Source organism: Arvicanthis niloticus, chromosome 1 (genome assembly GCF_011762505.2).
Source record: "Arvicanthis niloticus isolate mArvNil1 chromosome 1, mArvNil1.pat.X, whole genome shotgun sequence".
NCBI lineage: Eukaryota > Metazoa > Chordata > Mammalia > Rodentia > Muridae > Arvicanthis > Arvicanthis niloticus.
This window is the reverse complement of record NC_047658.1, coordinates 115,620,267-115,645,388: the sequence shown is the minus strand read 5'-3', so window position 1 is coordinate 115,645,388 and position 25,122 is coordinate 115,620,267. Positions and strand designations below refer to the sequence as shown.

The 25,122-nt window shown below is 44.6% G+C and overlaps 1 protein-coding gene across 7 annotated transcripts in view; it reads left to right on the top strand.

The window, feature by feature from the left end:
• Positions 1-223: 223 nt before the first annotated feature.
• Mark2 (microtubule affinity regulating kinase 2) overlaps positions 224-25,122 on the top strand; it is a 63,287-nt gene continuing 38,388 nt past the window's right edge. For 2 of the 7 annotated variants that reach the window (XM_034484928.2, XM_034484923.2), the window contains exon 1: positions 319-907. In XM_034484928.2, the coding sequence (XP_034340819.1) occupies positions 854-907 (54 nt within the window). In that variant the 5' untranslated portion in view covers positions 319-853. The other 5 variants (XM_034484968.2, XM_034484938.2, XM_076916425.1 and 2 more) reach the window with 4 other exon arrangements.

Here is a 25,122-nt window from a genome sequence, read left to right as displayed (position 1 = left end):
ACGCCTGTTCAAGGTTTGAAAATAAACGAAAACTGACGGAAAGAAACGAACAGATAGACTCTTAACCTCGGCAGCTCTCGGGTGTTGCCGGAAATGGCTGACTACGGCTCTCGGATGAGAGAAGGAACGGGGGCGTGGCCGGTTTAGCACACGCGGAGCTTCTTCGGCTGTTTCCGGAAACTGCCGAAAGCCTGCTCCAAGTGGGCGGAGAAAGGCCGGTAGGCGTGGCTGCTGGTTGGCTCTGGAGGTGCGAAGAGTCTCTTCGTGGATTTCCGTAAACAGTGCCGAAGCTTGGTCTTCGGATTCTAGGAGGTGCGCGCGTCCTCGGGGATTACCTTCTTCGGTAGTTTCCGGAATTCACCCATAGTCTGGGCCGAGAGGAAAAGGCTCTTCCCCCTCCCGTTCCTACTTGTTTCGGATGTTTCCGGCTCTTGCCGGCGGAAAGAGCCGAGGGCTGGCGGTGGTGGCGGCCATGTTGGGAGCAGCAGGTCCGGCGGCGGCTGCCTGTGTGTCGGGCGCGGAGCAGTGCGGCTGAGGGCAGGGGAGGAGCGAGGCAGGCGGCCGGCTGCGGCGGTTGAGAGTAGGCGGAGCGGCGCGGCCCGGCCGAAAGGCGGCACAACCCAGCCGGGGGTCGGGGGGGTGCGGTCCGTAGCCGCTCGGAGCCGGCGAGGCCTAGCCCGAGCGGCGCATCACCGGGCTGGCGTGAGCCATCGCCCGGCCTCCCCGCACCCCCGGCCGGGGCCCATGCAGCGGGTGCTCCTGCTGTGAGAAGCCCCGCCCGGCCGGGCTCCTAGCCTTCCCTTTCCTCCCTTCCTCCAAGCTTCTCCGTTCCCTCCCCTGAGATACCGGCGCCATGTCCAGCGCTCGGACCCCCCTACCCACGCTGAACGAAAGGGACACGGAGCAGGTAAGGAGCCCTCAGGGCTCCCCTAATTCTGTGGCTGGGCCCCTGCACCTTACGGAGGCTCCCTCCCTCTGCTCTCCTCGTGCTCCTGCTTTCTTCTGCAAGCCTAGGCTGTCATCTGGCCCCGGGTTCCAGCCCTGCACATCCCTCTTCCGAGTCCTGACCTGGTACCCACCTTGTCCTGACTGAGCTGCACACTTGTATCTCTGCCAAACGCCCCTCGCCTCTCACCGCCCTCCTGCGCTCTTCCGTGCTTTCTCCCCAGCTTCCCCTTCTCTTTCCTTTTCTCTCAGGGGCCTTTCTGGTCTTCCTCCACCCACGCTAAAGGCAGCCACCTTCCTGCTCCTCGAATAGCACCCCACGATTTGCCGCGGATTGTTGCCCACCTCTTTCTAGCTTTGTACCCCCTCTTCCCGCACCGGCTCTCTCAATCCTCGGTTTTCTCCCTCAAGAGTCCGCGCCTCGGAGTGTGTTCTCAGTCCCTATCCCCTTTTACTTCACTAGCTTTTTCTATCCTCCTTTCCCGTTCCAAATTGGGCTCTCCCTGTTGCTTGCAACCCACCAGCTCCACCCTCGTCACCTTTCCAAATCGTTCGCCTACTCTTTGCTAATCACTTTCCCTTCTTTTCGGCAGGAGCTCCCAAGCTCCTGGCACTGGCATGTGTCGCTTCCGTGTTTCCCATACAGCTGTCATGCGCATAGTTTTCCCACAGGTTGCCTTTGGGATTCCAGTCACCGCTCCCTTCAGAGTCTTTGGGTCGCTCCTGTTCTCTTCCCCCTGGGGTTTGGCATTTAAGTTCCTGGGCCTCCTGTCTGAATGCTCTTCCAGATTATCCCTGGGCTCTCCTTCTACCGTGGGAAAGAGTGTTTTAGCCTGGGTGTATTAACATAACCTGTTGCTCAGTCTTTTGCCGGCTGCATCAGCTGCATCAGTCCCTGCTTTACTGCCTGCTTACACTGCAACAGAAATTCAGATACTGTCTTTCCAATCTGGTGTTTGTCACTTCTCATAGTATTATAGTATCTTCCTCCTTGTTTGCTACTTCCTATTGCTCAACCTTCCCCATCTTTCTTTCTATATCCTCCTTAATCAGTACTGCCTTTCCTGTCTGAATGGGTCTCCCTCTCCTCTTACTGTCTGTTTACACCTTGTATGCTAGGTCCATTCCCTTTCTGTTGGCCAGCTTTTGCCGTTCCCTGGGTGTATGCTAGCTACATACGCTGTGGGTCAGCCACTGGGCCCTATGCTCGCCCTTCCATCCTGGCAATCACTGCTTTTTGTCACCCAAGCTTCTGCCTTTTCTGTGTCATCCTCTCACCTCTGAGCCAAAGTGTCCACTTTACACTTCGCTCCTTTGTTTCACTGTCTCTAGTGTTCCTTGCTGCCTGCTATTTGGACTGGACTGTCCCTTGCCTGTCACGTGTTTCTGGGTGAATTTTACTAAACACAGACGCGTTGGAAGGAGTATACTTTACTCATTAGCACCCTTTGTGTCTCCCCCTTGTTCCCTGTTTCCAGGTAGGCTAGGCTGCTGCTGTATTTGCTTAGCGTCAGCTTCCCTATCTGAGAAGCCCGCCCTCTTTATCTCTTTTCCCTTTCCTGTACTTCTCTGCTTTGTTACTCTCGTGCTGTCTGTATCTGGGCACATCAGAGCTAAAGGCATCAGGACAGAGTTTTCTGTCATGATGAACCCAAAATACCTATGGACTGTTTGCAGTTGGGACAGAGCAGGGGGTTGAGAAGGAGGGGTGGTTGATTTATTTCATGCCTGGGCCTGGCAGCTAGTCCCGCCTGGAACAGAGAACTGTGGAAACTGAGGAGCTTGGTCTGTGTTGCACAGTTCCTTGCTTGCCAGCTGTGTCTCTCCTTTGGGAAACACTTTGTCTAGGCTGTTTTGAGGCTGCTTTGTACATCCCCTTTTTTCCTACCTTTCTTTCAGTAGCTACACCTCGACTAACTGGAGAACTTTCCCAGATTTGATTATGAGAAGGGAGAAGGAGGCCAAGTGACTGACTGGCACCTTCAGGCATTTGGGGAGTGGTTGACCTGCCTGTTCCCCAGAGCAGCTGTGGGGCATTGTGTTGGGCAGAGAGAGTGGCCTCCGTGTGGTTTCTTCGGCTGTTTACTGAGTGTAAATGCATTATTGGATTTGTCTGTTTGCTCTTTTGTTCTGTGTGCTCAGATGTGCTTCACACAGTATTGGATCATGGAGTTGAGGCTTGGCACATATACACTGATTTCAGGAGAGTGGTAATCAGTGGCCAGTTTGGCATGTGAGCTGCTCTGTGATAACTTAGTCCAGAGCAGAGGCTGCCTTGTCATTCTGCTCCTCTTGGGCCCTATTTCTATTCTTCATGAACTGAGCTCCATGGAGTCAGTTCCTGATTCTCCACTTGCACTGTCAGCTTCATGCACACCTCTTACAGGTGCCTAGCTGTTTCTCTTTGTTTCTTGTGCTGCTGAAGATTTGCTCAGAGCCTTGCTCTTGATAGATAAGTGCTCTATACTCCACAGCCCAACCTTGTATGCTTTAGAAAAAAAAACCAAAAAACCAAGAGTCAGCTCCTCAACATCCACCTTCTTTAGAATAGACCTGGCAACCAAGTTGAAACTGAATACCTTCTCCTCAGTCCATTGCAAATAGTAAAGTCATCGTGGAAGCTCAGTCATTGCAGTTGCCTCAGTGTTAGGAAATAAGAAGCAAAGAATTTGGCTCGCAGGTCCCTCTCCACCTACACCTTATTGAGATTTAAATTATTTATACTGGTTTTACCAGAGAATAAGTAAGCAAACTTTCATGGATGTTTCCAATCTCTTCCTGTTCCTTTTCTCCCTCTTTCTTTAAGATTGTGGCTGATAAGCTGTTTCTAGGAGCTCTTTGATCGCTTCTGAAACACACAGAACATGTTGAAGCATAAAAATAAACCTTATGTTGCAGAAGATTGCCTGTTTGCTGTCAACTCTGCTTCTAACAGTGAGAGTAGATAAAAGAAAGCCAAGCTCTGTCTTGAAGATAATTTTGGTGACACCTGATTTCAGATGTGCATTTTCACCAGAGATGGCTTCCTTTTGTGGGATTCTGACCTGGGGCTAGTGGTTTCGGGAGTTTCTTAAGTCTGTGAGCTGAGCTTTCTGTGAGCTGCTTTTCCAAATGGCTCTGCTGGCCTGGAGGTTTGGCAGCCTTGAAAGCAATCAACAAGATGACTATTTGTCTTGCAGCCAGCAGCAACCTTAATAATCAAGTGTAGAGAAGGGTGCAACTTCCAGAGTTCACCTGCCCCAGGCTAGAGCTTTCCCTAACTTCTGGGGGAGGGGACACATAGCTTCAGACCCTGGAAACGGAGTATCTGATAGGAAACAGGAGCCTTTGCTACCCATCATTCAAATGACAGTGCTACCCCCCAACCCTTCTATAGAGTGGGTGGCAGAATATATTCTCAAAGAGGAGTTTGGAAGATTGAAGAGGGCAAGTCTAAGTTATAGAATCCTATAAAAACATGCTGCTGAGGGCTGACAATGGCTTAATGGGCGAGGGCACCTGCCACCAAGCCTGATAACCTGAGTTGGATTTCTGAGATTCACATACTTGGTGAACTCACTCTGGCAAATACTTCCATACACACATGCTTGCTCTCAGTCTCTCACTTGCTCGCTCTCTCACTCTCTTGTTCTTGCCTGTTGTCACTCTTTCTCTCTCTCACACAGACTAAATAAAGAAGGTGGTGGTGGTGGTGGTGGTGGTGATGGTGGTGATAATGATGATAATGATAACGATGACAGCAGCAACAAAAGCCTCATATCCAGCAGTTGTGTGGTTTCGGAACTCTGGGTACACTGGAGCTGAGGCAGGCTCAGGCCAAGTTCTGACGGAGCTACAGGATAAATTCAAGGCCAGCAACTTAGTGAGACTCTTGTCTCTCAAGATCCAAAGTAAAAAGACTGTAGATGTAATTTAGTGGAGTAGCATTTGCCCAGCGTGCACAGGCTGAAGGTTTGCTTTCCATTAAGGTGAATGTGAGAATGGGTTTGGTAGAAGAATTAAGCCATTCCATAGACACATTGTGAGATTCGAGTTTCCATTTGGTCAACACTGGTCTGAATACTTCATTTTTGATGATGTAGGATTCTGTGATTTGACTCTTGATGCTGAGGTGGGGCTCCTGCCTTGGGGTTGGATGTGAGTGAATGTCAGACCTCACAGTTTCATCTGCTGGGCCTTAGAAATTGTATACGAGGGTTGTTAGAGTAATGTCTCTCTGAAACATGACAGTGACACTGTACCCTTTGACCTTGTATAATGAATTATAATAATGCTTCTCCATTCTGAGGATTTGGGGAACTAGCTAAACAGATGGTACAAGTAAGAGGTTGAAAGTTGGCCTGCTTTGTATTGAAATCAAGTTTGTATAGGGATAGCTGCGTCTTTTAGACTGTGACCATAGTTTGGGCTGAGAATCTTGAGCATACATGTCTTGGCGTAGTTGATACTTAATGAGGTAGAAAGAGTGGAGAACTTTGTTTGCCTGAGAGGTTTGTACGGTGAGATCTCTCAGGAGTCAGCATTTCTCTGGCTAGACTGTCTCCCTTTGGAAGAACAGCCAGATTCTCAGAGGGCATTTGACTAGGACTAGCCCCAGGCCTTCTTCATGAATTGTTTCTCGTGGAGCACTTAGCTACCTAACTGGCATTTCTCTTCCCCAGGAGCTTCTGCAATGGCCCCACATATGTATTATGTTGACTTGAATGAATATTTTATGCTTAGAATGCATTCAGGCCTCAGACTTTGTGGCACATTATTGACAAGTGGGTTGGGGGCTGGGTATCACCTTTGGCCCCATGATAGTGTCTGTGCTAAATGGACTCCCCCCAGCAGCACTTTGAAGCCTATTAATGGGTTGGGATGTGGTATTTCAGCAGATGGAAAGGGCCAAGAGGCCGCCTGGTCATCTTCCTTCCCTTAAGCTGTCTGATCAAGGTTCCTGCTGTACCCAAGACCAGGCTCAGCTGCTTCTTTCTGCTTGGTTAAGTTGTGGGCCCAGCTGCCTGGCCTCTGTGCTGAGGAGTGTGTGTGGAGGGCTTGCTTTGTTCCCTTCTACCTATGTTGCTGCTGCCAGGCTTTATGCTTTCCTATCAAAGCAAAGGATGGGAAGGATGGTGTTTCAACCTGGCCCTTCCTTGGAATCTCAGCAAGATGACAAACAGGATAGGTGACTGCGTTTCCTTCTCTTGGTGGGAGATTCCAGTATTTGTCGTTTTGCACTTGAAGCTTGGGTTCTCCAGGCTTTCTCCCAGCCTTCATCAAACATGAGCATGAGTCACTGAAGTGTTAGCTGCGTGCTTTCCCCTTCTGTTTCAGCACAAGAAAGAATAAACCTTTACAAACCTCCTGGGGGAGGAACTCACCCTTTCCCTTTCCCCATGCTTGCACTGGAGGCTGCAGGCTATCCCCTGCTTAACCCAGAAGAATGTCACTGCCCCCACCACAACCTTTTGGGATAAGCCACTGAATACCATTGTTACTTATTTACTTCTTTGTTTGTTTCTTTGTTTTTTGAGACATGGTTTCTCTGTGTAGACTTGGCTGTCCTGGAACTCACTCTGTAGACCAGGCTGGTTTCAAACTCATAGAGATCCGCCTGCCACTGCCTCTCAAGTGCTGGAATGAAAGGCATGCACCACCACCACCCAGCTGTTCTTTTATTTTTTTATTTAAAAAATTATTGGCCGGGTGGTGGTGGCACACGCCTTTGATCCCAGCACTTGGGAGGCAGAGGCAGACAGATTTCTGAGTTCGAGGCCAGCCTGGTCTACAGAGTGAGTTCCAGGACAGCCAGGACTACACAGAGAAACCTGTCTCGAAAAACAAAACAAAGAAGGTCTTTTTTCTGATGGGGACTTTAAATTTTTTCTTATTATTTTATGTGTATATGCGTCTGCCTGTGTGTTTGTGTACCACCTATATGCCTGGTACCTGAAAAGGTCAGAAGAGGACATTGGATCCTGGGTCGTCTGAAAGAGCAGCAAGTGCTCTTAACTTCTGAGCCATCACTTTCTCCCCCCAAGCCCCTTTTGCTTGTTAGCTTGTTTATTAGTATGTAGTTCTTGCTGGTGGCCTGGAACTCAGATCCAACTGACTCTGCCTCCGTAGTGCTAGAATAGAGGCATGCACTACCACCACATGGTTACAGGCAGCTGTGATGAGAGTCAGCTCAGGTTCTCAGGAAGAGCAGTATGTGCTTTTAACCTGAGCCATCTCTCCGGCCCCTGCTTATTGCTCTTAGATTGGGATGGGACCATCAATTTTGAAACAATACCAAGAGAATCTGGCCTCTTGGTTTCCAGTTATCTCTTAGAAAGAAAGGGCTTTCCTTTTTCTTGCCCTGCTCAGTGCCCCACCTCTTCCTTTTGGGGTGTGTATCCCTTGATCTGTATGTCTTTGTCTGGCATGCTGTCTGTAGGTTCTTCCATGGGTGTCTTGTCTTTGGGTTTGTACTCACTTCTACTTTGAGATATTCTCATTAATAGGGTGGTGTACAAAATCATCAAATTTAGACTTGTGAAACTAAGGGTAAGACACAGGGTTTGGTAGGACAGGTGGAGTTAGATGCTCGTACTGGCTTGGGTCCTTGGGGGCAGGTAGGTGAGGTAGACATGGAGAAAGAGAGGAGAGAGGTGCATTCAGTGACTGCTCCTAGCCACCCTTCTGGCCTTTTCTTTCTCCATGTGAGGTAGGCGGAGCAGGCGCTGGGCTGCACAGAAGAACCAGTCAAGCTGGTTTTGCACAGGGCCAGCCTATCTTCCCTTGTCCTCTGGGAAATTGGCAACACAGAGGTCTGCCTCCAGTAGACTGAATGAGCTGTTGAGTTTGTATGACCTCTGTAAACAACCTCCCACCCTCTGCAAGTACCCAAATGAGTATGGGAACTGGATCTCCTCTTCTGAAAGGGGGCTTTTTCTGCACCCCATGCTGATCTTCAAATCAACTGGTCTGTTTTTTGTACTTTTCTTGGAAGCTCTAAGGTACAATTTCTTTTCTTGGGCCCCCTTCACACTCATTTGTCAAAAGGTCAGACTGCCCAGAAGGAAGGGTTGGGGGTCTGTGGTTGGTTCCTCTTTTGGAGTGTGGACAGAATTGGGAATCCTGAGTCCTGGCTTCTGTGATGTAGACATTAACTCAGCGACCTTGAACCCTTTGAGTGTGTGCAGTGTGATGCGGCTGCCCCAGGCTTCTAGGAGGATTAGAGGGGCACACACAGCTTTTGGTCTTTGGCAACATAAAGGTACTTAGCCATAGTTTGCCTTCTTAGAATTATCAATTGTTTGGACGTTATAGGGAGTCTTTCTCAGGGAGTAGACGGAGCCAACTTCTAACACTAGGTAGCTAGTACTGGGGGGTGGAGCAGCAATGTTTCCCAATCTCCTCAAAAGCAGAAAATCCAGTGTATGGAAGTTTGGTGATTTGGTTTAAGCTACTTGTGGATAGCTCCAGCCTCAGGGCTGGCTGCTTCTGTTACTGCTGTAGTGACCTGCTTGTTCTGAGAAGTGTTTGCCCAGAGTCTTCCTCCCACCTTCTGTACCTTTCCTTTGTGCCTTCTCTTCCCACCTCACCTCCACCGTCATTCCATGTAGTGTTTGGGGTGCTTGTGGGTTGTTGCTTAGTAGTGTTGAGCACTCTTGTTTTTCTCTTTTCTTTCTTTTCCTCCTCTTTCTCCCTTCTTTTCCCTCTCCTTTTCCTTGCTAGGGATTGAACCCAGGGCCTCCTGCATATTAGGCAAGCACTCTGACCTACATTATAGCCCTCCACAGATGTTAAAAATGACTGATTCTCTAGTCATAGGAAGTATGCTCCTTTGGCTGCTCAGCTTAGCATAGCATTGAGGTGAACTTCTAGCAGAATTAAGAGATCTTAGTATGTTTTGAGATTCATTACATGGTCCTGCTGTAATTATGAGCAGGTTTAGGGCTAAATTCCCCGGAATCATGGTCAGCCTCTACTGTGCCCTTAGCGTCTTTTACTCTTCTGCCCAGCCACTCATCTTTGTAAAGTGCAGTATTGACAAGCACCTATCTTAGCTCCTGCGGTGCAGCTCTTGGAAGGAAGAGGCAATAAGATGGCAAGCTGAAAGCCATCTTGTGCCATATAGCAAGATCCTATCTCAAAAAACAACACAAAACAGCTATCCTGTAGGGATGTTTGTAAGCCATGGGTGCATGTAAAGTTCTAGAAGGGTGGTTGGGGGTCGTAACTACTATTCCAGTTGAACAACTAAGTATGTTTCTCTGAGGAACTCACAGCTCTAAGTGAGCAGAAGGGATGCATGCTAGTATTTCTCTGCCATTGGTTAAAGAAATCTTGTTCTTCCTGGCCTTCCCAGTGACCACTGTCTCATAGGTGTGATTTTTTTTTTGTTTGTTTGTTTGTTTGTTTTTCTTTCTGAGTTCAGTTCTTAGCATCAGGTGGTTCACAGCTACTTGTAACTCCAGTTCCAGGGGATGAGACACCATCTTCTGGCCTCTTGGTGTACACACACACACACACACACACACACAGACACACACACAAACTTTTTAAAAAAATGTACATGACAGTTAATTAAATAATTTCAGACAGCTAATTAAAAAAAACAAAACAAAAAAGTTAAAATTGGTAGAAAATATGCCAGGCAGTGGTGGTACACACTTTTAATCCTAGGTGGCAGAGGTAAGTGGATCCTGAGTTGGAGGCCAGCCTACTCCACAGTGAATTCAGGCCAGGGCTACAGAGAAACCCTGTGTGATCGAGCCCCCATGCCCCATGCCCTGCAGCTCTTTCTTCCTCTTCTCCACCTCTTGTTTTTTTTTTTTTAAGCTTCAATAATTGGTAATTTTTTAATTAAAATTACTACTGACTACCTGTCCATATTTCTGTGTCATCAGTATTGTCTGTGAATGTGCAGGCTTATTAATGAGGCCAGCCCAAAGCCACACTAGAGTTGAGGTCCCAGTGTTAGAGGGCATATACTCCTCCACACCCAGGTCTAGCCCTCTAGCTTTTCACCACTGTCGTTGTTTCTGTGTGCTGGGTGTTGACCCTTTGGCTATTAGAGAAAGCTGTGTCTCTTACAGATCACATGGCCTTAGCAAGCAATTGAGGGTTCCTTTTTCCTCAGCAGAGCAGCCTTCAAGGGTAGATTCTAGTTACCTCCCCTTTCAAATGGATGAAGAGGTGCAGCCTGTGCGTGTGGACTTGGAGTCTTAGGCTGAGATTGTGGTCTACATTGGTTCCTTGTTTATCAGATTCATAGTGTCTCTGGAGCCTGAATGCTCTGTCAGACTAGAAGGTGAGTTGCTTGGATTTTTACACTGCAGCCTGCCCAGGAAGGAAGGTAACAGTGTAGTTTGAGAGCTCAGCAGCAGCTCTTCCCTGTTTCCTCTTTTTTTCCACCCTCTCCCAGCTTGTCACATTATTACTGATTTTCTTGTTTGGTGTTTGAACTCTGCTTTAGTCTGTCCACCCATGTTCCTGTCTTCTTAGGCTTTCATCTCCTTGTCCCACTCTTCTTTACCTGTTTACCCCTCTGAAAAAAGGCTTTCTTTCCTTTCAGGCTAGTCTTGCTATGTACCACAAGCTCTCCTTGACCCTCGCTGGCCTCAGCCTTTTATGTTAGGATTATAGTTGTGCTGCACCCCTCTCCTCCTCGTGTTGTTGTGTGTGAGTATATATCTGTGTAATTTTATTTTATGTTTATGGGTGTTTGTCTGCATGGGTAACTGCATCACTTTTGTGCCTGATGTCCTCAGAGACCAGAAGAGGCTTTGGATCCCTTGGGACCAGAGTTACAGATGGTTATAAGTTATCGGGAATTGAACTTGAGTCCTCTGGAAGAGCACTCAGTACTCTTAATTACTGAGCCATCTCTGCACCCATAGAGTTAATGTGTGTGGGGCCGTGCATACATGCTGCGGTGCTAGTGTAATGTGTGTGGGGTCGTGCATACATGCTGCGGTGCTAGTGTAATGTGTGTGGGGACATGCGTACATGCTGCGGTGCTAGTGTAATGTGTGTGGGGTCGTGCATACATGCTGCGGTGCTAGTGTAATGTGTGTGGGGACATGCATACATGCTGCGGTGCTAGTGTAATGTGTGTGGGGACATGCATACATGCTGCGGTGCTAGTGTAATGTGTGTGGGGTCGTGCATACATGCTGCGGTGCTAGTGTAATGTGTGTGGGGACGTGCATACATGCTGCGGTGCTAGTGTAATGTGTGTGGGGACGTGCATACATGCTGCGGTGCTAGTGTAATGTGTGTGGGGACGTGCATACATGCTGCAGTGCTAGTGTAATGTGTGTGGGGACGTGCATACATGCTGCGGTGCTAGTGTAATGTGTGTGGGGTCGTGCATACATGCTGCGGTGCTAGTGTAATGTGTGTGGGGACGTGCATACATGCTGCAGTGCTAGTGTAATGTGTGTGGGGACGTGCGTACATGCTGCGGTGCTAGTGTAATGTGTGTGGGGTCGTGCATACATGCTGCGGTGCTAGTGTAATGTGTGTGGGGACGTGCATACATGCTGCGGTGCTAGTGTAATGTGTGTGGGGACGTGCATACATGCTGCGGTGCTAGTGTAATGTGTGTGGGGTCGTGCATACATGCTGCGGTGCTAGTGTAATGTGTGTGGGGTCGTGCATACATGCTGCGGTGCTAGTGTAGATCAGAGGACAGCTTTGAAGAGTCAGTTCTCTTCTTTCATGGTGGTTCTGGAGATCTAACTCAAGTTGTTAGTTTTGGTCACAAACACCTCTCCCCATTGAGCCATCTCACTAGCCCAGGAAAGATTTTGTTGAATCCCAGACCCACCCACTCCTGTCCTCTGTCTATTTGCTTTGATTTCTGCATAGTTAAAGGTCTGGTTTTTTTTATAGTTCTGGGTACTGGGGATCCCACCCAAGGCCTTGAGCATTTGGAACACACAGTAACTGAGCCACATGTCCAGCCCTGGATTTGCTGCTCAAAGAAACAAGTCCTTGCTGGGCATCATAGCACACACCTCTAATACTAGCATTTCAGAATCTGAGGTAGGGGGATACATAGCAAGAGACTGTCTCAAAAAACAAACCAAAAAGAACAAAACAAAACAAAAATCAAAAAACCAAACACAAACACTGAGAAGAAAGCCAGGTGTTGGTGGTGTGCATCTGTAAACCTAGCACTTGGAGGCTCTTGCAGACATTTGGGAAATCAAGACCAGTTTGAGCTATATAGAGATACTGTTTCACAGGAGAAAAGGGAGCAAAATGAAAAAGAAAAGTGTGGTTGGCCGTTTGCTACTTCGTGGCTTCTTTCCTCCACCCTTCTCCATCCTTTTTTTTTCTTCTTCCACTCTTTCAACTCCCTAACACTAGATAAGAAAGAAAAAAGGACAGAGAGGAAAGGAAAGAGGTGGCTGAATCAGGGGTCAGAAAGGGGGTGAAATTATCTACTGATGAGGAGCCTTGAGTTCCTTGGGGCAAATTTGATCTTTGCCATCAGGATATCTAATTTCTTCTTGTTTCTTCTTTGCTCAAGACTACTTAACAAACAGCAACCAACAACAACCCGCCAAACAACACCGCACCAGAATTCAAAACATCACACACATAATCACACAATTGCAGAAAGTATATGCAGCTGTCAAAATCACACCCCTGCTAGAGAACGAGACAAATCATAGTCAGCTGCTGGACATAGACAGCCCCTTATCCTACACCTGGTATTAAAGCAAAACCATATTCTTAGAATATTTTTTTAGTTTTTTTTTTTTAAAGAAACCAAAACAGAAAAACAAGTTCTTTTTTATGCCTTTGGAGCTTCCTTCCTTAGTAAAGCCAGGCCCGTGGAGCTGACCACTTTAGAGAGTGCATCTTAATTTCCTTGGTGACAAAGTCCTAAGCCAGTTCTTAGCTTTTCCCTCTGACCTATCAGGAATGCTGTAAGTTTAGATAGCTCCTATTCTGGGGTAGTGCTTATTTATTTTGAGTAATGCAATGTTAAGTCTGGTTTTTACTATGGTTTGGAAGTGCTAAGTGTTACCTAGAGTCCTTCAGGTCAAAATTACTTTTATTGAAATATGAACACAGTATTTAAAATTTTTTTGATTATTTAGTTTTTCCAAACAGGTTTTTTTTGTATAGCCCTGGATGTCCTGAAACTCGTTCTGTAGACCAGGCTGGCTTTGAACTTGGAGTGCTGGGATTAAAGGCATATGCCACCACTGCCTGATTATTTTTTTCTTTTAGAGAGGGAGGGAGGGAGGGAGGGAGGGAGGGAGGGAGGGAGAGAGAGAGAGAGAGAGAGAGAGAGAGAGTGTGTGTGTGTGTGTGTGTGTGTGTAGCATGAATATGGGTGAAGGCCAATGAATACTTGATGTTTGGCTCTGTCACTTTCTGCCTTACTTCCTTGAGACAAGGTCTCTCACCTGAAGTCCTGATGCCTGATGCTTTGGTTAGGCTGGCTGGCCAGCAAACTCTTGGGATCTGCCTGTCTCTGTAACCTGTAATACTAGGGTTATAAGTACGTGTGGCTGTGCCTGGTTTTTACATGGCTGCTGAGGATCTGAAATCAGGTCCTCAGGCTTCCATGACAACTGGTGTAGCCCACTGAGCCATCTCCCCAGCCCCTGAATTCTTCAGTCTCATTTCACTAGTGTGGCAGAGCTTTCTTCCAAGGGCTGAATGATGTATGATGACTCTTCACTGATGGTTCATGAGAGGTAAATTTCTGTATTCCTGTGTTTTTAAGAATTTTCAGAGTAGTAGTTTCAGGTACAAATAGGGAGTTTTCAATAATGAACTCAGTCTATTCTTGGAACTTTAGTTGCATCCTTATTAATCCAGTTTAGTTCTACTCTCCATCACTTATCAACCTCACTATTCCCTAATAAGTAATTGTTTTAGAAGCTATATTTTCTTGACACCTAAGGAAACAACAACAAAAAGTAGTTTGTGAAACTTACTTGTAATAACATTTGGAAAAAGTTCTAATTTAGACCTTTTAATTTCTAATTTATTTTAGCATTTCATTCTACTTTATCCTAAAGTAGATAAAAATTTATGTTTCTTCTATACCCAAGGATAAATTGTTGGCTTAAAAAAAATAAAATTAGGGCCAATGAGATGTCTTAGTGGGCAAAAACAAAGATGAAATTAGAAAACTTGCTGATTCAACCCATCCATGTATGTAACTCTTGTTTAAAAATATTGGGAGAGAAAAAATATCCAGGATCAGGGGAAGTAACTGATTTGGTAGAGTGCTTTAAGCATGCACAAAGTCTCAGGTTTGATTCCCAGCATTCTGTAAACCAGATAGTGGTGGGTTATGCCTGCAGTCTCAGCTCCTGGGAGGTGGAGACAGGAGTTCAGAGTCATCCCTGGGTATAGAGTCAGTTTCAATCCAGCCTGAGATATATGGAACCCTTTCTTAACATAAACAAATAAATAATTACAATAAAGAAAAACGATAATGAAGCAGTCTTCACTTTGTAAGCATTAATAGTGTGTTTTATGTGATAGAATATTTTAGTATAGTATTCAGGTACCAGGTAAGGTACAAGATCAGCCCTTCAGAGTTTAAAGTAAGAGATTGAATAGTAAGTCTACATTCTATGAGCTTTAAAAGCCAAATTCTTCTGATTTTCAAAGAAGAGATGAAAAAGTTCTGTGTGTAGTTGTGCAGACCTTTGAACACAGTACTTGGGAAGCAGAGGCAGGTAGATCTCTAAGTTGGAGGCCAGCCTGTTCTACAGAGAAAGTTCCTAGATAGTCAGGGCTACAGAGAAACCTTGTCTTGAATCACCTCCCCCCCCCCCCCCCAAAAGTTCCTAAAACCCAGTATGGTATGGAATAAGCAATCACTTTGCTTTGAGTGGTTTGATTTTTTATTTTGATTATTTTAGAATTATGTGTATATGTGGGTATATGCACATGAGTGCAGGGATCCTTCAGGCTAAAGGCATCAGGCCTCCTGGAACTAGAGTTGCAGGTGGTTGTGAGCCACCTTACCTGGGTGCCGTGCACAGAACTTGCATCCTTTAGCTGAGCTCTGTGCGGCTCTGTATTTGCAGTTTTTCTTTCACTTAACACAAAAGCAGATGTACAGAGGGCTCAGGTATTCCGTCAGCACTCACAGGCTGTCATAGAGGAGTTTTCTCCTGTATCTTACTCAGCAGCACACACAGCAGTGCTGTGTATTCAAAAGGTGGGGAACTTTGTTTTTGTTTTCTTTTTTGAAACAGGGTCTTACTCTGCAGCCATGTCTGACCTGGGGCTCACTATATAGATAGGGCTGTCCTTGAACTCAGAGATCCACCTGCCTCTACCACTCTGGTGCTGGGGATAAAGGCATGTGCTACCTTACCCAATGGCTTTTGACTTTTTGAATCTCATAAACTACCTTGGAACAGTTTGATCTCCATTCACACTGATGGTGTAAAAGCAATGGCAGGGAAGACCATTGAGGGTTCAAGTGGTAGCACCAGACTGCCAGTGGTCAGGGACCTCGCTTCAGTCTCATAGTTTCCACAGGGGGAACAGCCATCTACATATAAGAGTGGCCTGGATGAAGGGCTGACAACTAGTGATTTTTCATTCTTTGAGCCTTTAATAAAGGTCCCTTTGCTGGGTATGGTGGCATGTTCCTTTAATTCCAGCACTTGGGAGGCAGAGGCAGGTGATCTTTGAGTTTGAGGCCAGCCTGGACTCAACTATGGAGTGGGTTCCAGGATAGTCAGCTCACTCACAACTAACTGCAATATAGCTCCAGCTCCTAGGGATCCTACACTTCTGGCCATGTCTGGCACCTGCACTTATATACATATATAGACATACAGACATATGATTAAGTGATTTTTAAAATCTTTTAAAGTATATATTTCAATGGGTAAATGCAAGACATTGAATACAAGCATGTAGCTGGCTGGGTAGTGCTTCCCTGCAATCCTAGCATGTGGGTGGTTAGGCAGTGGGATTGCCATGGAGGCCAGGCTAGCAAGACCATGCCTCCAAAAGAATATTTGGAGGATATATTTATACGGTAGAGTGTACTTTGATACATGCTATATATTAATATAATCTGCTCAGGATATTTTTGAGTCAACTCAACCAAACAGAAAGACCGTGTCTGAAAAACAAGCAGTAATAATAATGTCTCTCATATTCTTAAATTAGATGCAAAGTATCCATAAAGCATTATTGTTACATGCTGTCTTATGAGAAGGGAACATGAGTGATGGAGCTAGACCAGCTACATGAGTCGCTTGAACTTGAAATAATAACTGATGAACAAACTGGTTATCCATTCTTGAAAATTTAGTGGAAGTTTTTTTTTTTTTTTTTTTTTTTTTTTTTTTTAGAAATGAACAAAATGAGCTTGTCAAGTTTTCAAGCAGAAATTAAAATTTGGGGTGCTGGGTTGGTTACCTGCCTGTTGTCTCAGTGCCACACTGTGTCATCAAAGAACACAAGTGATCCTGGCTTTGTGGAGACTGAGTGCCCCTTCCCACTTGATGAAAAGGTCACCTTATTATTGTCTGATCCATCTGCATTTATGGTGTTATTGCTGCAGCTGCAGTCCAGGCTAGCCCAGCCAAGACCAAGAAAGAATCAGAGGAGTCATGAGGACATGGGACTTTGGTTTCTTTAACAAATCCCTCCAAAGTGAGCTTAATTTGAGAAACATGGAAATAAAAGCTTACTTTTTTTGAAAAAAAAAAAAATGAGGTGGGGGTACTGCAGAGATGGCTCAGCAGTTATGAACACTTGTTGCTCTTTCTGAGGACTTGAGTTAGGTTCCTGGCACCCATATTGGACATCTTACAGCTCTAGGGAATCCTCGGGATCCTTGTCTTCTGATGGTACCTACATGCTTGTGGCATATATTCACACAGATACACACATACTTGTTTTGTTCTTTTTTTTCCCTTGAAACAGACTTTCTCTATGTAATCTTGGCTGTTCTAGAGTCAGTCTGTACACCAGGTTGACCTTGAACTCACAGAGTATTCACCTACTCCTGCCTCCATAGTGCTGGGATGAAAGGTGTGTTCGACACTACCTCCTGGGTATAGGTAAATCTTTAAAAAAGAAAGAAAGAAGGAAAAATGGGTCTCAGGGTGGAGGCTAGACTAATTTACTAGCATATTTCAGACTAGCCAGGACTATATACTTAGACCCTACCTTATATAGAACAAAAAGGAATTTTGGAAAATTTTATCTGTCAGATTATTTTATCTCACAGATTATTATCTGTGAGATTGACATTAAAGTTAATGTGAATTTTTTGTTGTTATCAACTATCAGCATTTGGAAATTCTATACAATTTAGTGTAAGACTTTTCTAAATTACCAGTATGTAAAAGAAGTGCAGGATATCATGACTTTTAGCTTAGATATGTACAGAAGTTTCATCAGTAGTTTTGGATTCTACATTGTGATTATATGAGTGTGTGTGCATGTGTGTGAGGGTGGTTTGGGGATACAGGATACAGAACAACCTGTAGGGGTTGGTTCTCTCCTTCCCCATTTACAGAGGCTTCAGGCATTGAGCTCAGCATGTCAGACCCAGTGACAAGCATTGTAGCAGCTGGGCCATCTTACTAGCTCATGACTAACCTTTAAAGCTCCTATTCTGTGAGTTTTAGTCAGTGTTTGGAAGGCTGCTGAATTCCAGTTTTCCATCTGCATGTCTATATGAAATTGGATTTCCCTGCACATTTCATAAAATATTTTGAAACACTTACTGCAGAGTAGATATAAGAAGGCACCTGTCTGCCATTAAGGCAGATATATTAAAGGCAACACTTTTAATCAAATTTCAGTTGTTTTGGAAAACATGATGTTTCCCTAACAAGAGTAGATTGTATAAACATGTACTGGGTTTATTGTTATTTTGATTGAATGAATAATACTTGATAAAAAATGATCTGTTTTACCTGAAGAGGTGGCTTGGGCCTGCGGTCCCAACATAGGAAGAGGCTTAGACAGGCGATTGAAGTAGAGTTTTTTGATGTTGTTGTTATTGTGCTGGGGATATGAGCTCAGAGCCTCCTGTGTAAAAATAACTGCTGTATCGATTACTGAGTTACAGCTCCTTCACAGTCTCCTCTTGGGAAAGGGTCTTTGTGCCTGGGCTTTGTATATGTTAGCCAAGTACTCCACATCCCCAGTCCTTAAACGTTTACATTTGTGGGTAAGAGCTTGTACTGCTCTTGTAAAGGACCTAAATTCAGTTCCTAGCATCCGTGTTGAGTAGCTTACAACCACATATAACTACAGGTACAGGGATCTCACACCTCTAGTCTCCTCTGGCACTTGCACTCATGTGCACTTACCCCCATACGGGCATCATGCATGCATACAAATTTATATATAAATTATATATATTTTTTATATATTTTATTTTTTTGAGACAGGGTTTCTCTGTGTTCCCAGCTATCCTGGAACTCGCTCTGTAGACCATATTGACCTCAAACTCCAAGATCCACCTGCCTTTGCCTCCCAAGTACTGGGACTAAAGGTATGCACTACAAAAATAACTTTAAAAATTCTTTAAAAGTATATTTTAATAAATATAAGACATTGAACAAAAGTGTGTGTGTATTAGCTAGGTGTGGTAGTGTATGCCAGCAATCCTAATATGGGGGAGGTTAAGGCAAGAAGAGGATTGCCATGGAGGCCAGACTAGGCTACATAGCAAGACCCCGGCTCTAAAACAATTTGCATATTTATATGGTAGAGTGTATTTTAGCACATATATTATGTAATGATCTGCTCAGGATATTTTTGGTTGTCCAACTCAAACATTTGTCATTTCTCTGTGATGGGAACATTCAACTCCTACTAGCCATTTGATTTATAGAATTCAATATTAATCACCCTTCTGCATAATAGTGTGTCAGAACTTAGTCTTTCTGTCTTTTGTATGTTATAATCAGTTCCTACCCTTACCCTCTATGCTGTTGCAAAGGTTTTGGTTTGAGGCCTTTTTGGTGCTGGAGATTAGACCTAGGACTTTACACATGCCAGAGAAGCAAGCACTTTACTGCTGAGTAGCACCAGCCTTGCCTGTGGGTTTTGATTGCATGCCAGTTCCTCAAGTACACTCCTGAGGTACAAATTCAGTTGGAGTTCAGGAAGTATACTCTTATTAAAAATAAATTATTTATGTTGATTTAAAATGAGCTTATTTCATTTAAACTTTTTTCTTTATGTGTACATATATAGGATCTGGGTATGTGTGTGGGGCGCATGTGTGCGCAGGTACATCATGTAAATACATGTTGTATTGGGGTGAGTGTGTGTGTAGCCCAGAGGTGAACTTTGTGTTGTTCCTCAGGAGCTGTATACCTTCTGTGAAACCTGGCTGGTCTCTACTGGGGCATGGGCACCTACCCGTAGGGTTCCTCCTGTTTCTGCTTCCATCATGCTTGGCTTCTGTGTCTAGCTAGACAGCTTGCTCTGGGGATTCTATTTCTGCCTCTCATGCACTGAGATTACAGGTGGGCTGCCACATCTATGTGGCAGTTGTGTGGGTTCTGGGTATCAGAGCTATGCTCTTCACTCTAGAGCAGCAAGCCCTTTACTCTGTGAGCCATCTTCCTCGCCCCAGCCGTGACTCTTTGAAAAAAATGCTGGTCATTCTTTTATAGACTGTTTCTCGGTTATGCTGTCCTAAAATTTTCTTATGACCTGTGCTTTAGTACCACTCTTACTATGGTAAAAATTATAACAAATTTATTTTGATAATTAAATTTTGAAACATTTTATGTGTGGGGTTGTCTGCATAAATATCAACACTCATATGTGTGCCTGGTCCCCATACAGTCCAGAAGAGGGTGTCTGATCCTCTGGGACTGTAGTTTCAGACAGTTTTTGAGTCACAATACAGGTGCTAGACCTAACCTCATCCTCTGGAAGGGCAGGCAGTATTTTTAGCTGTGAAGCAATTGCTCCAGCTCCTATTTTGATCATTTTTGTTTGATTAGTTTATTTTGAGACAGAGTTTCTTTGTGTATCCCTGGCTTTCCTAGAACTCACTCAGTAGATCAGGCTGGCCTCAAACTCACAGATAACGGCCTGCCTATGCCTCCTGACACCATTCCCCGGCTTGATAATTGTTTTTATTTAGTCTTGTGCCATTAAAGTAATCATATTGTTATATAAGCCTTGCTATGATTTCCAGAACTTTTTCATCATCTGAGATGGAGTCTGTACTAATTAACTGATAGTAACTCCCTACTGCAACTCCTCCAGCCCTGGCAACCCTTATTTCTCTTTTATTCCCTATTAATTCTAAATTCCTCATGAAAGTCATACACTTGTCTTGTGTCTGGCTGATTTCAAAATGTAATTTTTTTTCAGAGTTTGTTCATGTGGAAGCTTTTATTCTGATTTAGTTAGTGCTGGAGAGATGGCTTAGAGCATTTATTGCTCTTGCAGAGGACCTGAGTTTGATTCCCAGCACCCACATGGTGCTCAAACCCAATCATAACGCTTGGTCCAGGTAATCCCGTTCTCTTTTTTGGCCTCTTGCACCAGGTGTGAATGTGTTGAATATATAAACACATAAAATAAATCTTAAAAAATAACAAAGGTCAGTTAATTCACCTGGGTTTTAGTATGTTGGAAAATGCAGTTATTGGCCAGACATGGTGGCACACACTTTTAATCCCAGCACTGTGGGAGGCAAAGGTAGGCAAATCTCTGTGAATTGGAGGTCTACAGAGTGAGTTATAGGCCTAGCCAGGACTGTGTAGAGAGACCCTGTTTCAAACCAAACGAACAACTCCTCCCCCATTAAAACACAAAAAAAGAAAATAGTTACTTTTCATAAGAAATACCATCTGTAATTGTATTCAGGTTAGTGAACTTACTTTAAAGGAATCCATAGTTTAGTATTTTCTCTTTTATTTTCCTTTTCTTGTGTTGGTAATAGAGCCCAGGGCCTTATACATGGTAGGTAAGTAGTGTTCTATCACTGAGCTGTATTCAAGGCCCATTTTAATTTTAATACTATCAATAGGAAAAGCTGTAAGCCAAACAAACAAAAGCTATTTGATGCCATGAGTTTTGCAGTGTGAAGGCAAGAGTTTGGGGTGGAGAGCGTCCAGACAGGAGTGTGAGAACACGACCAAACCAGCTTCATCAGCACTGCCCTTGATTGGTTGGTGATTTGCAATGACCTCATTTGTAAGCCTTTGTTTTGTGATTCCCGGAGTCCTGACCTGCCCTCAGGAAGGCACTTGCCGCCTTTGTTTGCTGTCATTCTAGCTGAGGAAGTCAGTTCTCAATGACCTAGGGAACGTTGATCAAGGTTGGCTTATTTCCTGCTCTGAGTGCATAGCATTTGGCCTTTTAAAAATTCCATTAAATAGATCATTTGGCTTTCTTGTATTTCATTATAACAGGTTTTTTAAAGGTTTTTATGTTGGCTATTGGTCAGTTCCCAGTCTGAAAGCTGCAAAGCTTGCACTGCAGCCTTCCATCCTTGAAGAGCTTTGTTGCCTAAGAGATTTGGAGTCTGGCAGTGTCAAGTTAGGCCCCGTACCAAGCTGTCCATTTCTTTGGGGCTGCAGAGCCTGCATACTTTGTGCCTTCTCCTTCCTTTACTCTCCAGCCTCCCCCATTCCTTTCCTTCTTTTCTTGAAGTGCTGGGAATTGAACCCATGGTCAGCTACACCCCCAGCTAACCTATGTTTGTTTCCTTCTTTCTGAGACAGGGTCACCCAGTATAGCTTTACCTAGCTTGAAACTCACTATGTACCAAGCTCCCAAGTGCTCAGATTAACTTCAACTTGACTAACAGACTCTGTTTCTTTTTGTTTTGTTTGTTTGTTTTTCTGTGGGGCGGGGGCGGGGGGGGGGGTTGTTTGTTTGAGACAGAGTCTCTATCCATAGCCCTTGCTATACTGGAACTCACTATGTATGTAAATCAGGTTGGCCAAGAATTTGCAGAGGTCTACCAGACTCTGCTTCCCAAGTGCTGGGATTAAAGGTATGCATCACGGCCATATCTGGCCAAGCTAAAAATTTTTAACTAATATTTGCTTTGAATCATATCTTGTTGGAATAATTTTAAATTATTTTATGGTGTGTACATGTGGGAATCAGAGGACAACTAGGATCAAAGTGGGTCTAACAGGCTTGGCACCCTTGACGGCTGAGCTGCTTCACCAGCTCTGCAGTAATTTTGAAAACCAAATTTTAATCAAATGTTTAGTAGTGATTTTCATCTATAAACAGAGTAGCAAGACTGTAGTTGCATTTCCCATAATTCAGCAAGTCCCATAATCCTCAGCTCTTTCTACAAAGTAGTTCCCCCACATCTGCTTCTCAGAATTACATAAGGTTTGTTCTATATGTGTGTTGTGAATTGAACCAGGGTTTTGCGCATTTTGCGTATTCTATTGCTGGGCTACATTCCCGGTTCATGACTTTTATGTCAGTTCTAGAAGTAAGCTTAATACGCATTTTTTCTTTGACCATTAGTCTGTGTGGGTGATAGAGACTTTTCACTTTCAAAGGTTTGTTTACTAATGAAGACAGTAGTGACTCAATAATGGTGGCTCCTGGATGTCCCTCCAAATGCAGACCTCTGTTCCAGATTGTTAGAAAGCTTGGTTTGAAAGCAATGGATGAGTACTTGAAGAATTGCCAACGCCCCACCCGTTCCCACTCATTTGGGTTGTTTGCCTCTGAGGTTACATGTCTTTGTCTACATCTACGATAACCTCCACTTACTAAAAACTGACTTTGTCCTTATTTAGCTGTTTTACATTCATTAACCCACTCACTCTATGAGGCAGTAGGTCTTGTTATTTTCTCTACTCCTCAGATGAAGGACATAGGCCAAGAGATGTTAGATCATCTGATGCCATAAACCAGGTGGTCCAGAATGACTGTCATTTTCTGAACTAGCCATTATAGGATGTGAAGAGCTTTCACTCCTGACTTGTATCCATAGAAAAAGTGCAGGCTTATTATTTTTTAATTTTATAGTCCGAAGAGAGAAGTACTGTACATCTGAAGTACCTTTGAGGCAGAGGCAGGAGGATCTCAAAGAAAGAAAATTTAAAATGGGGATGCTGGAGATATCTCAGAGTGTTTGTTTAGTATACACAAATCCCTGGGTTCAATTCTGAGCACATTTTGCACTAAGTATAAACCAGTGTTATGGTACACATCTGTAATTCCAGCACTTAGAATGCAAAGGCAGAAGGCTCAAAGATCAAAGTTATCCTGGGCTTCATAGTAACTTAGGCTAGCCTGGCCTACATGAGATCTGGCTAAATGATTTTTTTTTTTTTTTTTTAGAAACATGAAATGTCATGTTTAGACTTTAGTCCTATCCCCAAGCTATCTCTTAATATGTGAAAATATTCCAAAAATCTAAAAAAATAACCCAAGCAATATGTCCTCGGTTGTTTCAGACTCAGTTGTTGAGAGCCACTCAACGCGCCCTTTCCTTAGGATTAGCTCCATTTCGTGGGGCAGCTGTGTGTTGCAGGCTCACAGCTGTTTCTCTCTGTCTCTGGCCTGTCACAAATGGGGCAGGAGTAACCCAGCACACCATGGGCAGCTCTTGGCCCAGTTGGAGACAGTGGGCGTGTCATAGTCCTCATTTGATCCTGGCTTTCCCTTTGCTACTGTGTCTCTCCCCATCTCACGGACCCCACAGCAAGGACAGTTGTACCTTCTAGATTTAAATGCCTTGATCTGTGGCACAGTGGCCTCCTTTTTTTCCTTTTTCTTTTTTTTTTTTTTTAAGCACAGTCTCCCTACCCTAAAAAAGAAAAAGATGCTTTTGTGTATACAGCTTAACTGTGTGTAATTTTGTCCATGGGATGCAAACTCAGCTCCTCTCTTTACAGCTCTTGGCCTTCACTGCCAAGAGCTTTGGGCACCACAGTTGGTAGTGCCAGGCCACTATACATTTGGGGACGTCCTAGTTCAGTCCTGGGAGAACTCTGGGCATCCTACTGGACCTTTAGCTTGGTGCCTGGTATAACATGCCAGTTCTTCCTGTGTGTATTTGCTCCATCTCTGGTTCATGTTTGTCTACTGAAGCTGGTCTATGCCACAGTGCTTGTGGCCCTCCTAGACAGCTGTAATTGTGATTGAAAGTACTTGCTGTGTGTGTACTACTACAGCGTGAACTCGAGTGTATATGGTTTATCTAGTTGTAAATCTAACCTTGACAAAGAGGACCTTTTCTTGGAAGATGCTAGCATGGGATAAAGAGGCAAACTTCTTAGTGTAATCAACCACTTCGGTCCCTTTAGCTGAGAAAGATATGATCATTGGTCTTAGAAGCTGATAAACTTCCCTCCTCCCCTAAGAAAAATCTTTACGGCCCACCTGTGTTTGTTAAAATAGAAAAGCCTAAATTTGCACAAGCTATTTTGAGGTTCACTGACTTTCTGATCCAGCTGCCTTTGACTTGAGTAAATCTCTTCTCTTCATACTCATCTCCCACAGACATATATGTCTTAGTGTTCTCTGCTGCTCATACACTGGTGTCTTCAGGTGCTCCTCAGTGATGCAGCCACTCTTCCTTGGAGAGGCCACGGCAGTGTTTTCCCTGCAAATGAAAAGGCTGTCATAATGGGTTAGGTCCATAGGGGCTCTGCTCTTCTGTACTTGTATTCCCAGAGAAAGTAAGCACAGGGCCTTAATTACCGATGACATGCTGGCAGAAAGGTATGGCTGCTAATTGATTAGGAGACAATCCTTTGTGTGGATATGGCTTGTTTTCTTTTCCCCCATAAATACATGTATTTGGGCCATGGAAGTTGATCTTGAGATGAAGGGTTTCTACTAATCTCTCATTAGCACTTTGGCATCCTCAAGTTTCTTGTTCCTTTTGTGTGGGTTTGGTTGGTTTGGTTTAAGACAGTCTCACTATTTAGCCCTGGCTGGTCTAGAGCTTGCTATTTAGACGAGGGTGCCCTTGAGTTTACAGAGATCTGCCTGCCTCTGTGTCCTGAGTGCTGAGATTAAAAGTTATTCTTTTCTTTAATGTTGTGCCTCAGACTGAGAGCCCTACATGTGGCCAAGTACATACTTTATGCCCAGCCCCGTTGCTTTCTATCTTGGTAGTAAGCAGTCCTGAGGAGCTTTTGACTTCCATTTTAGTGCGTAATGTCTCTTCATACCATGATCTCCCTCCAGTGTGCCCCTTTGTGTTTGGCAGCACCAGGTTCC